At 36.3% G+C, this 11,551-nt stretch overlaps 2 protein-coding genes across 5 annotated transcripts; one reads left to right on the plus strand and one right to left on the minus strand.

Moving 5' to 3' along the window:
* Positions 1–2,422: 2,422 nt before the first annotated feature.
* Positions 2,423–6,467, minus strand: LOC113310593. Of its 4 annotated transcripts, none has more exons than XM_026559317.1 (8): positions 6,374–6,467; positions 6,197–6,261; positions 5,496–5,966; positions 4,695–5,002; positions 4,551–4,604; positions 3,430–3,899; positions 2,831–3,155; positions 2,423–2,694 (listed from the first exon to the last, which is right to left on the minus strand). In XM_026559317.1, exons 3-8 carry the CDS (start codon positions 5,879–5,881, stop codon positions 2,603–2,605), a joined length of 1,635 nt encoding a protein of 544 aa, XP_026415102.1. In that variant the 5' UTR covers positions 5,882–5,966; positions 6,197–6,261; positions 6,374–6,467; the 3' UTR covers positions 2,423–2,602. The 4 variants fall into 4 exon arrangements, with proteins under 4 accessions (XP_026415102.1, XP_026415105.1, XP_026415104.1 ...); XM_026559320.1 differs by having other exon boundaries at positions 6,197–6,220; positions 6,374–6,463; XM_026559319.1 differs by having other exon boundaries at positions 6,197–6,220; positions 6,325–6,463.
* Positions 6,468–6,626: 159 nt separating this feature from the next.
* Positions 6,627–7,500, plus strand: LOC113313284 (protein slowmo homolog). Its single transcript, XM_026562033.1, has one exon. It carries the CDS (start codon positions 6,748–6,750, stop codon positions 7,303–7,305), a length of 558 nt encoding a protein of 185 aa, XP_026417818.1. The 5' UTR covers positions 6,627–6,747; the 3' UTR covers positions 7,306–7,500.
* The last annotated feature ends 4,051 nt before the right edge of the window (positions 7,501–11,551 follow it).

Consider the following 11,551-nt stretch of genomic DNA (forward strand, 5'->3'; position numbering starts at 1 on the left):
ATTAAGTTATGTTTGAAATAGGGAACACAAAGAACCTTTTGCAAGTCAAACTGACTACAAGGAGTAGATAAAGTAGAAGAACCTATGAGTGAAACGGGGAGTAACTTACCATATCCCACCATCATCTGAGCTTCACTAGTGTGAGCAGAAGTATTATGTGATGTAGTAGAATCATTAGTCATGTGACTAGATGCACCAGAGCCAAGAATCCACACTGGACCAGAAGTACTTTGACTCCAAAAACCTCCAGATTCATTAGCAATTTCAGATGGAAAGTGAAAATTGTAGTCAAATTCATTTAAAAATCAAGAAGAAGAACCAGTTGAACTGCCTGCGTTGAGATCAAGACCAACAAAATATTTTTACGAATGAGCAACACTATTCTTGGAGGCAGCACAATTGTTGAAATCTGCATCGACTAGCAAAGTGTCCTAACTTATTGCATATTTGACAAGGAATGGAGTTGGCATACACAAGCTCTTTTTGTGTATGATTAATTAGATTCAACTTTCCTAAAACTAGGATTAAAAGAAGAAGAATCGTGAGCATCTTGAGAGCTATTAGTAATTTTAAAGTGTGGTCACATAGTAGATTTTTTAAATGAAGAGGGATAAGATGATGTAGGATTCTTGACATTAAACGCTTAGTTTGTTGGATCAGAAACAAGAGAGGAGAAGGAATCAGTGTCTTGTTCTTTAAGAAATTGATCATGACTAAGAAGACGAGATCTTAACTCGGAAAATGGGAGAGGAGGTTCACGATGTTGCACACTAACAACAAAAAGAATGTAATCTTTACCGAGACCCATAAAGCATACATTACCAGATCGACATCCGAAACTGGTTCTCCAATTTTTAGCCAAAGAGTCTGCAATTGACTTTAGTTAAAGTAGAAATTCACAGATTGTAGAAGAACCTTTCTTAATTGCATATAGTTGAGATCTTAAATAGACTTCCTAGCAACAAATTGTTTAATGAACATTTTTTCAAGATGTAACCACTTTTCTCTGGCGGTTTTCCGTCCAAGCGGTTCCGATGAAAGAAATTTGTCCATGGTAGCATTGATACAAGAACCGACAAATTTATCCATTCGTAACCAATTAAGAAAGACTGAATTTGGAACAACAACATTGTTGATGATTACAATGGGAGCTTCTTGAGGAATAGAACCATCAATAAAACCTTAAGGATTCGTACATATCAAGCTCGATAAAAGTTGATCTTTCCACACCAAATAGTTAGATCCATCAAGTTTAGCAGAAACAAAATTTGCAATATTCTAAAAAGGAAGAGTGAATCTACTCTGAAGAGCAAAAGGATTGTAAAACTGTTGTTGTTGTTGTTGTTATGGAAATGGAAAAGGTGGAGGTTGTGGATATTGTTGTTGTTGATGTTGTTGTTGTCGAAATTGTTATTGTGGTGATAGTGTGTGATGAGGGAATGATATAGGTGTATGTTGTAATTGAGGTTGTTGTGGTGATGAAGGTAGAGAAGAAGAAGGTGGTGGATTTGATGGTGGTGGTTATTGTTGAGAGGATAAAGAAGTTGTTTGTTCTCTGTGAGGTAATGGTGGAAATAGATCTTGGTTGTTAATATTGAGATTGTTGTAAACGACGGAAGAAGAAACTTGTTGATTTTGTATTGTTCTCACCATTTTGAGATGATGAAAGTCACAAGTTTAATGTCGGTTTGTAGGTAATAGGATCGAAGGAAGTCAAACTCCCCTTTGGTATCTGATACCATGTAAGACGGGTTTGTTTTGAATGTAAAAGTTAAGAAGGATAATTACCGGACTCAATCTTTTATAGACTTGACTTCGACAGAACGGAAAATAAAGAAAACAGGAGGTGATATAAGATAAATTGCCACATCAGCAATATATAACTGAGTTAACAGAGACAAAAATGTGAATTCGTACACAGTCCTTGACGAGTGTATATTTCACATTTCAATCTCTACCCTTGATTTAATTTAGGGAGTTATATAATCTCCACCCTTGATTTAATTTAGTGAATTGCATAACGAGGGTCGTGATTCTAAACATGGATGGTAATGAGGCCATCAATTAAATAATCAACCAATCAGAAGAATATGTGAAATATACACTTGTTAGAGGAGTGTGAACAGATTTGGACTCGAAAAAAAGTCTGTCCACGTACACGGTAGACTGGCTATTTTTAATGCTCATGTTTACTCTGCACGGTACAGGTTGAATGGTCTGGTCATTCATGAAGGATACCTCCTGAAGTTTTAAGAACTATTCTTTTTTTTTCTTTGCTGAGAAAACACCCTAACATTAACATATAAGGGAATTACAAACATTCGACAAGGGTTCCTTCGTTACAAGACTATCCAAAAAAGAAACTTTAAGAACTATTCTACCCTGGTTCATCTCCAAGCAACAGTCCAACGGAACAAGAGTATAAACAAGTTGAACTTCATTTTAGCAATTCAGCAGAAAGAACACAGTTACACAAATAATAAGTCTTGCCAGTTTCAATTAACACCAAGGGGTTCCATTGAGGACTTCGGGAAAATGAGCTTCCATTTGATCAACAACAAACTTAAAGGGATGAAAGAATGGAGAGGTAGAGAAGTAAAATTCATTGCTTTGAACACAAACAGTATGTACATAAATTACCACCCAGATGGAATAGTACGTAAGAGCTTCTCTTTGTCGACAATAACCTTCCCCCTATTTCCATGAAAAAAAACAATTTAATATTGCTCCTTAACGGCAGTAATTTTATGTTTCAATGCAAACAACGATAAACACCAGATAACAACAGCAGCAGAAAAGAAATTTCGAGCTCATGAATTATCTGGTTCACCTGATGATCTCTGTGTAGAAATTGTCTCATTATTCCAAGCACCCGAACCAGGTTTGCGCTCCCCTCGCTTTCTCTTATTCTTAGGAACATTGACTTCGGCGCACAAGGAAAACGTCATATCTATCTCTTCCTTGATCACAACTTTCTTCTCCTCAACAGGTATTTCAGGTTTAGGGACTAGATCAGAAGAAAGGGTGGTGATGATGTTCCTCTCCTCTTCTATTTCTTTTTTCACCTTCACAGGTGCAGTATCACTACCCTTTTCTATTAAATCAAGTCCTTTCCCAGCTGCTTTACGATTACCTATCAGGATATCATCCATCATCTGCAAACACAGTAAACAAAAAGCTCGAGTTTAAGTTACAGTGTATAAAAAATACATCAGTATTGTTGATAAAAAGAATGATATTAAAAACTACGAACACAACTTTTTTTTTCAGATCTCGGTCTGCGTTCAGGATTATATCAAAAACTCATTGACAATACTACAAGATGTGGGTTTGTTTCGATCATTGTTTTCCAGATCACTTGCTATTTAAAAACAGGAAGCACACCTCATCGCAGACCAAACCACCTAATATACTAGAGAAAGGGCTTACATTTATACTTGAAGCTTCAACCTGAGGCTGATCAACAGGGTTTCCCACAGCAGATAACGATCCCACAGGGTTCTGAACTACGTTGGGAAGAGTCTCCTCCACATAACTTGAAACTGCACTCTCTGGAATGACAAGATTGCCTATTTCAAACTCTGATGTATGTCCTGGAGGAGTATATAGTGCTCCAATTGGCATGGCGTCCCCATGACCAGGAGAGAACGTAGGGCTTCGAGCCGAACTGGACGGCAGGTCACTTGACGCAAATATGCTCAAATTTTCCATTGAGGAGAACTTCCCAGCATGTTCCATAAGGAGAGTGTCAACCACAGTCTTTAACCTCTTGGCTTTTGATTGTGCCATTTCAATATTCCAAAGGATCTGCTCTATAGAATTATCACCGTCTTTACACTCAAACGAAGACAACTCATAATGGCCATCAGGTTCTTCATTGCCGTTAACATCTGCCATCACTGCCCCAAGAATAATTGAAGTAAGCAGTGAAACAAAGATTTTGCAATCTATTGCAATTTCATAGAGAACAAAATTTAAAAGTTTCTAGACATTGGAATCTAAAAAAGAAATTTTATACTACAACGGAAGGCTGACGAACAGCAATATACATTCAGATCTATAGTGTGCTAGTAGGGATTTTTACAAGAAACGGAACAACAGGGGAATGACCTTACAAGTCTAAGGTATGCCTAATAGAAGATATGGAACCCTTAATACAGCTAAGAAAGGGAAAGTGTCTAGGTGAGAGAATTGAAAATCAATGCAAAATGAGTACTGCCTGTGCACGTGACTAATAAACCTCTGAACAACAGTTACAACAACATGTAAAAACACAGTTCATTTGGCATCTACTTTTTCAAGGAGATTAAAAAAAACGATACAGGATGGGTTCTGTAACAAGGAAAACTTTTGAAGGAATTGCTTACATTCTCCACGAGAAAGTAATAACTTTTGTTCTTATTATGATCATCTTATATGAAAATATTGTTTCAGATAAAAGAACACATTAACCTGCTCATGCACGCTGTGTTAGGTCATACAAACAAGATCAGATCGAAAATAAGAAAACATGAAATTTGATGTGATGAAGGGCATAAATAATTTCTTACCAGGATTACCACAGTCCTCATCAGCTGATGCACCATCCGCATCTGATTTCTTCTCTACAAAAAACAAAAACATATGAACAGTTACGACTTTGTTTATACATACAAAAGAAAATCTGGATTAAAAAAAATGCACGTGCATTGTACCATAATGCGAGAACAGATTGTGCGAGGACATATACGAAGTTATATCAGTCGTGTCTTCAACTTTCTTTCTTTTTCTCCTCTTCATGGCTTTTCTTTTGTAGATTTGTCTGCAAAATGGCAACGTTCTTCCACAACCTTCTGATGCGAACTGCCCTAGCTCCAATTGCTTAACTCTCAAACATTCCGCAAGCTCTGTGTTGTACTTGGCTGCCTGCGACCGAAATTCCTTCATCCTCAGCTCTACCCATTTGCAACGCCACATTAAAGGCCGTATATAGCTCCTCCACTGATCTGTCAACCTCTTCTTCCTGAAGATTATGACTTAGATTACTCAATTTCTTGAGACACACATCATGACTGTCTTACTAAATACTATCAAATATGAATTCCTTAATTTAAAGAGATGAGCATGAAATCCAATAAAATAACCAACTCCAAACAATGTTGTTGGTCTTATCTTTTCCCTATTATGTAGGGAAAAAGGTCCTTCCTGAACAATTATATAGAGTTAAACTACATAATCTAAATTTCTTGATACAATTTGTGTAGGCATAAAACAAACTTTCTTTTTTTACAAATCAGCCTTTGCCGATTTGAATGCAGAGACTAGATTTCCCTGGGTGTATCTAGTTTGCGAAAATCAGCAAACAACAATAAAACATATACTAGCTTTTCTATGTGAACATTTTGATCATAATTAGAAGAAAGGATATCAAAAGCTATGTTTTCCTCGCTGAAAAAAACTCAGACCAGAGAACTTCTGGCCGAACCAAAACACAAACAAGAAGAAGCCAAAAGTACCTCATTGAAAATAAGCTGCCAAATCCATCAAAACCCAGCACATTGTCGCCACAGAATTCAGACTCAACTTCAGCATCACTCACTCTAGAACTATCACCATTTAATGAAACAGTGTCCCCAAAAGAGCTTGAATATTCAGTTGCATCTGGATTGTCATCTTCCTGCAACCTAATATCACTATTATTTATACATTCCACAACTTCAACCTCAGAATTTTCATTTGTATCTGGCAACATAGGTTGTGGATCAAGCAGTGTATCCATGTCAAAGTTAGTATCCTCGCAATTATTTGTACACCTTAAACTCCCATCATCTTGGTTTAATGGAGCCTTCAAACTGACATCCAATTTGCTATCTTGGTTAATTAACATTGGTGATGGAACCATTTTCAAAGTTTTGCCAATATTGTTAAGCCTTAACCCCAGTTTTCCACAGGCCTAAGACCCAACTTCCCCCTCAATATAAAATCACCTGCAACAAGTTAAACCTACTCGATCAAAATTTTCAATTGCTTAAATTTCTTACAAATAAACAAAAACTTAGCCCTCATTTCAATCAACAGATACTGAAACCTGTTTTTGGTTAACTCCTAAAACCTAAAATCAAGTGTTTCTGAACACCCACAAATCATTGAATGAGAAAAATTGAAAATACTTAGAAACGAACTCAATCAAAATAAAAAAAGGAAGTAGTGATAATACCTTTAGGTCTCTTCTTGCGATTTTCTACACGAAAGAAGAAACAAGACATAAAGAAGATTAAAGCCCTAGAAAAAAAAAAGACAAACAATATAAATGTATTCAATCCCCAAAATCAAAAAAGAAATTACAGTGAGCAAGAAAGAGAAAGAAAACTGAAGTGAAGAGCAAGAACTCAACAGACTGAGTGAGTGAGTGAGTGAGTGACAGGACTTTCTAGGGTTTCTTTTCTCCTTCAGTCTATCGGTGTTTTTTTCTCGCCTAAATTTTTTATTCGTCCGTTTCACGAAATAAAGAGAATGGAAATATCGGGTGACCGACTTAAGTCAAAATGAAACCCGACCCGAAGAGCACCGTTCATTTTTTATTTGCCCATAAAAGCCATTATAATTACATAATGACCCTCTGAGTCTCTGACCGTAATCTTACTTTACCAAATTCTTGTTCGGCACTAAAACATTTGGGGAATTTTTGAGAACTCCACAGAAACCCCTCTTTCATTTAATCTTTCCTGCAGAAATCAACAGATTGAGAGAGAGGGAGAGAGTTTGGAGATGGTGAAAGCATACACACAAGAACATGTATACAAGCATCCATGGGAAAGGGTAACATCAGCAGCATGGAGGAAATTTACAGATCCAGAAAACAAGAGAATCTTACCACATATACTTGAAGTTGATACATTGAATAGGAAACTTGATTCAAAAGCTGGGAAGTTTTATACAACAAGGGCGATAACAGTTCATGCACCAGGGCCATGGTTTATTAGAAAAATTCTAGGTCAAGATATTTGTCATTGTGTTGAATCAACTGTTGTTGATGCTAAATTAAAGACTATGCAACTTACTACTACCAATGTTAGTTTGAAGAAAGTCTTAGAAGTTGAAGAGAAGGCTGTTTATGAACCTCATCCTGATAATCCATTGTGGACTCTTGCTAAACAGCGAACTAGTATTAAGATTAAGCCATTTTCAGCTTTAGCTTCAATGGCTGAAAAGGTTGAACAAAAATGTGCTGACAAGTTTTTGCAGAACAGTGTTAAAGGAAGAGAAGTTATGGAGAGGATTTGTAAGTATCTTGAATCTGAAAAGTCACCTGGGATTTCTCTTTAATCTGTTAGTTTACCTTCTTTTTGGTATCCCTAATCTTTCACTTTTAGGGGTTTTTTGTTGTTCGATTTTGGTAGAATTTTGGGTGTAATAATTTGGTGTAATTACATGATCCTCTCAATTGTAGAGGGTTTAACTTAAGAATTAGACTTTTTTTTCTCATGCTAATGATATTTAGTTTTGAAATTTTGGGTTTCATGCTCCATTGAATATGATCAGAATCCATTGATATTTCCTGACAACTCTTAAGCTGGTCACACTCTTAAGATTGTCAAAATATTTGTTATGCTGTAATGATGACCTGTTTATGAGGTTTAAATTCTCATATCGTTTGATGACTGCATATGCTTGTATTAGAGAAATTAAACTCAGAACTCTACATTGTTAGGTGGACTGGATTTAGTATAGAATTTGTGGAGTTGGGATTTCAAAAGATGCTTCTTTCTTTCTCCAAATAGTTAAGCCTATGAGAAACCAACAAAGAAACTCTTGAGACAAGAAGAAGCAATTACGAGAAAAAAAATATATGTTGAGCACTAAAATAAGTGATAAAAAAACTGGATTAGGAGTCTTCAGACTGGGGTTTTGGCAAGTACAAAGGTGTCAACTGGACTAGCTTAAGTAGTTATAGTTATATATCACTGACCCTTGGATCGTTTTTAGTGTTACAGCTAGTCGGGTGGAGATATGTACCTGCAAATATTGCAGATCTTAAGAGTCCCAAATCCAGTATTAGTGCCACCTATTTTAGTGTTCAACACTCTTTCTCGGAATTTACTTCTTTTGTAGTTGGATGCGAAGCACTTGATTAGCTTAGCTAGTCAAGTTGGTTTTTGAACAAGATACCTTCAAGAGAGAATTTTGCATATGAATCCAGGTCTGATAAGTCCGTTCTGGTGGATTAATTGGCACACCCTTGCTACAAGTTTCAGTGAGATAGAGGCTTTTTGTTGTGAGAGTTGATCAAATCATTGGATTGTATCATAGATAGTAGAGGAATGAATAATAAGCCACTCATGTGGTGGTCTAACACATGGTTGAGATCAAGTTTCAAGTAGAATATAGGACACAAAGCCAATTTCCATTTGATTCTTGATGTTTAAATGTTTCTGAATGACTGTTGTGAATGATGGTATATCCATATAAAGTTCCAGGTTTTACAGGATATCTGTGATGTTGGAATTAGGATTCTTTTTTTGGATAAATGATGACAGTACATTCCGGAAGACAAGATTACTAAAACTTCTGAAGTTAGTATATGGTGTTCTCTTTTTGTTGTTATCAAACTCTTATGTCATTGACCTACTAATGGAACATTTGAAGGAATCGACTGCCATAGTATTAATTACTCCCCTTCAGTAAAATAGATATTATTATTTTGTTGGTGAAACAGATATTGTGGTTTATGGCTTTCTTTGTGTGGATCGGGAATGATTGATTGAAGAAAAATTGGCTGCTTATAATCCTGATAAGTTAGTGTCACTTGAGGTCTAAATATTGATGGATGGATGGAATGATATTGCATATAAACAGGCTATAACATTGTGCTGCTGCGTTGTTGTTTTGTTTTATGGAAGATGTTTGTTTTTGTTACTCCTGTTATGCATGTTGGTGTTAATGGTGTTAAAATCCTGCTTGTTGATGGATGGATGGATGGAAGAATATTGCATATAAACAGGCCATAAAATTGTGCTGCTGCGTTGTTGTTTTCTTTTTTAAAGATGTTTTTTTTTTTGTCACTCCAGTTATGCATGTGGCTGTTGAAATTCTGCTAGTGGGATTTCTTTGTGCATCTGAATTGTACAAAATCACTCACGAACTTCATAAAAGTCATTATTGAGCAGATTTTTCATGTTGTTTCGCACTACCATTGTTGATTACCTATTTCCAACGATATCATGTCTTTCTTGGTATTGTAAATTCTTTTCTCTATCAACTTTTCCTTCAGTGCCCTGACTTGTCAAAACATATCATTTCTTTTATATCATGTAAGAAAAAGTCTGCTGGCAGTTTGTTGGTTGTAAATGGGAATTGAACTCTGATCTTGTTCTTTCTCTTCTTGTTTCTTGTTTTCTCTTTAATCAGCCTAGCGTTATAGACTTATAGGTTGATGTATTTTGATTTCATCGGCCATTTTTACCACTAAAAGCACCCATATTGACCACTTAGGGTCACCCGTCACCTTGTGGCAGGTGTACTGGTTCTTACTCATCATTCACGATCTTTCTCCCAGATCAGCTCAGGTAATGCATATTGAGTTTTCTTTTCCTTTCAGTCTGCTTGACATGATTGTTGAAATTATATCTAGGGAGATGGCAGAAACATTTTCAATAACTAAGATGTAGGCACTAGGCACGCATATCACAACTATGAAGCTAATGCCTTTAGTGAGGCAGTCATGTAAAAGAGCAGAAGCCACAAAGTTAGGTGGATCTTCTAGTCATTTAACAGAAGAACAACTTCTACGAGCATAAATTCACTCTTCAAGAATGCTTTTATATTGCCATGAGAACCAGACTTTCATAGTCAAACTCGAAGATCACTCTCTTATATCCTTGTGTGATTGCCCATTTCACTCCACATGCTCAACATCTCTACTGCTCCCTTGATGTTGATGTAGCAAGATCCGCTGTGTTGACCTGCAAAATTTCTAGCTATTAGTCCAATACCACCAGGTTTTGTACGTTTAAGAAAATAAGTATCACAATTTATTTTAATATGGTTAGTGTCAGGAAGTTCTCGTAATTCTTTGCTATCCCTGCTAGAATTTGTATCTTTTAAAGTATTGAACTTTCTATTAGCAGCATTAGGTAAGAAGATATAAATTTTCTTGATAATGCTTGCATGATCATTAGTCTTGGCAAACTTCGTTTTTGTTTCTTGATTGTATTCATCTCTTTCTATCCGCTCTACAGCCACTTTTGACAAATGCTATCCCATACGACTTTGCGGGATAGCTTCCCGCAAAAGCGGCTTCTTTGCCGTTGGATGATTAAATCAACGGTTAGATTCACATTCATGAAAGGACCCATCACTTTCAGGAAAGGACCCACCACTTTCAGGATAGGACCCACTATTTCTCCTAAAGGGTTCAAGGCTGTTAGATCTGGATTTTAGCATGATCTAACGGTAAAGAAGCGGCTTGAGCGGAATAGCTTCCCGCAAGGTCGTGCGGGATAGCACTGCTCGTCACTTTTTAGTGAGTTCGAAGAACTTTTGAAGTTTTAAAACCATCAACTTTAAACCAAATAATTCTGGTTATGGGACAATCCAAACTGACATGCTTAGCTGATTCCAAGGGATGTGTACATTTCTTACAACGATGATCTTCATAGTTCATACTGCAAATTCCATGCAATTCTCTCTGTGCTTGATAAAATTTCTTGACACATTTCCACATAAACAGTTTAATTCTTTGAATTGCGTCAAGCTTCCTGATCTGTTTCCAAATATTTAAGGCATTATACTGAAAGGTTCCATATATGTGAATACCTAATATTATACGGAGTTTGATAAGCTGATTTGACAGTGAAGTATCCTTTCTTTGTTTTGGTCTATATTAACCTATCCTTGTTGTGTCTTAAAAGAATTTTTTGAGCAATGGACCCATCAAATAGAGTATCCTCTTGTATCCACCTATGATGTTGCTTGACCAACAAATTCAGAAACAAAAGTCAGATTGTCAGCGTTTGATTCAGGTGTATTTTGGAACTGATGGAGTGTTTAAACCGTGGACCACTTGTCTTTCCAGACTGAGATTTGATGACCATTGCCTAAAGATTAGAAACTGTAATCTTTTGTGAAATCAAACGCATTTTGTATACTTTTCAAAGACCATGTAGAATCGTTTTGCTAGTAGTATGACGAGGAGATGAAGAACAGAAGTATTTAGTCTTTAAAGTGGAAGCCACAAACTTTTTTGATCAGTATATATCCGTCATGCATATTTTGCTAGGAAAACATGGTTGAAGCAGCTAAGGTCCTGAAATTTAAGCCACAACCAGATGGGTGTTAGAGCAATGTTTGGTTGAACCCACAAGTTTTACTATCTCAAGCTTGTTGTCAATGTTAGATGATCAAAATTATATCTTGATTTCTAGTCTACTAAGTCAAGTCTCGGACTAGGTTAGAATTTGATAGTTGAGTATCAGACATCATCTTCGAAGACTGAAGATCGACGAAGATATTTGAAGAACTTTTGTATCAGGTATGTGTAGATTGAACCATTTTATTTTACTCACTATCTTAC

The sequence above is a fragment of the Papaver somniferum genome, chromosome 9 (genome assembly GCF_003573695.1).
Source record: "Papaver somniferum cultivar HN1 chromosome 9, ASM357369v1, whole genome shotgun sequence".
Classification (NCBI taxonomy): Eukaryota; Viridiplantae; Streptophyta; class Magnoliopsida; order Ranunculales; family Papaveraceae; genus Papaver; species Papaver somniferum.

Bases quoted from the DNA above. Each gene is read 5' to 3' on its own strand.
- LOC113310593 (XM_026559317.1), bottom strand. From the start codon at position 5,881: ATGGTTCCATCACCAATGTTAATTAACCAAGATAGCAAATTGGATGTC. The intron at 4,605-4,694 runs GTACAATGCACG...TGTTTTTTGTAG, and splicing joins CAATCTGTTCTCGCATTATG to AGAAGAAATCAGATGCGGAT. The intron at 2,695-2,830 runs GTGAACCAGATA...TCATGGAAATAG, and splicing joins TTCTACACAGAGATCATCAG to GGGGAAGGTTATTGTCGACA.
- LOC113313284 (XM_026562033.1), top strand. From the start codon at position 6,748: ATGGTGAAAGCATACACACAAGAACATGTATACAAGCATCCATGGGAA.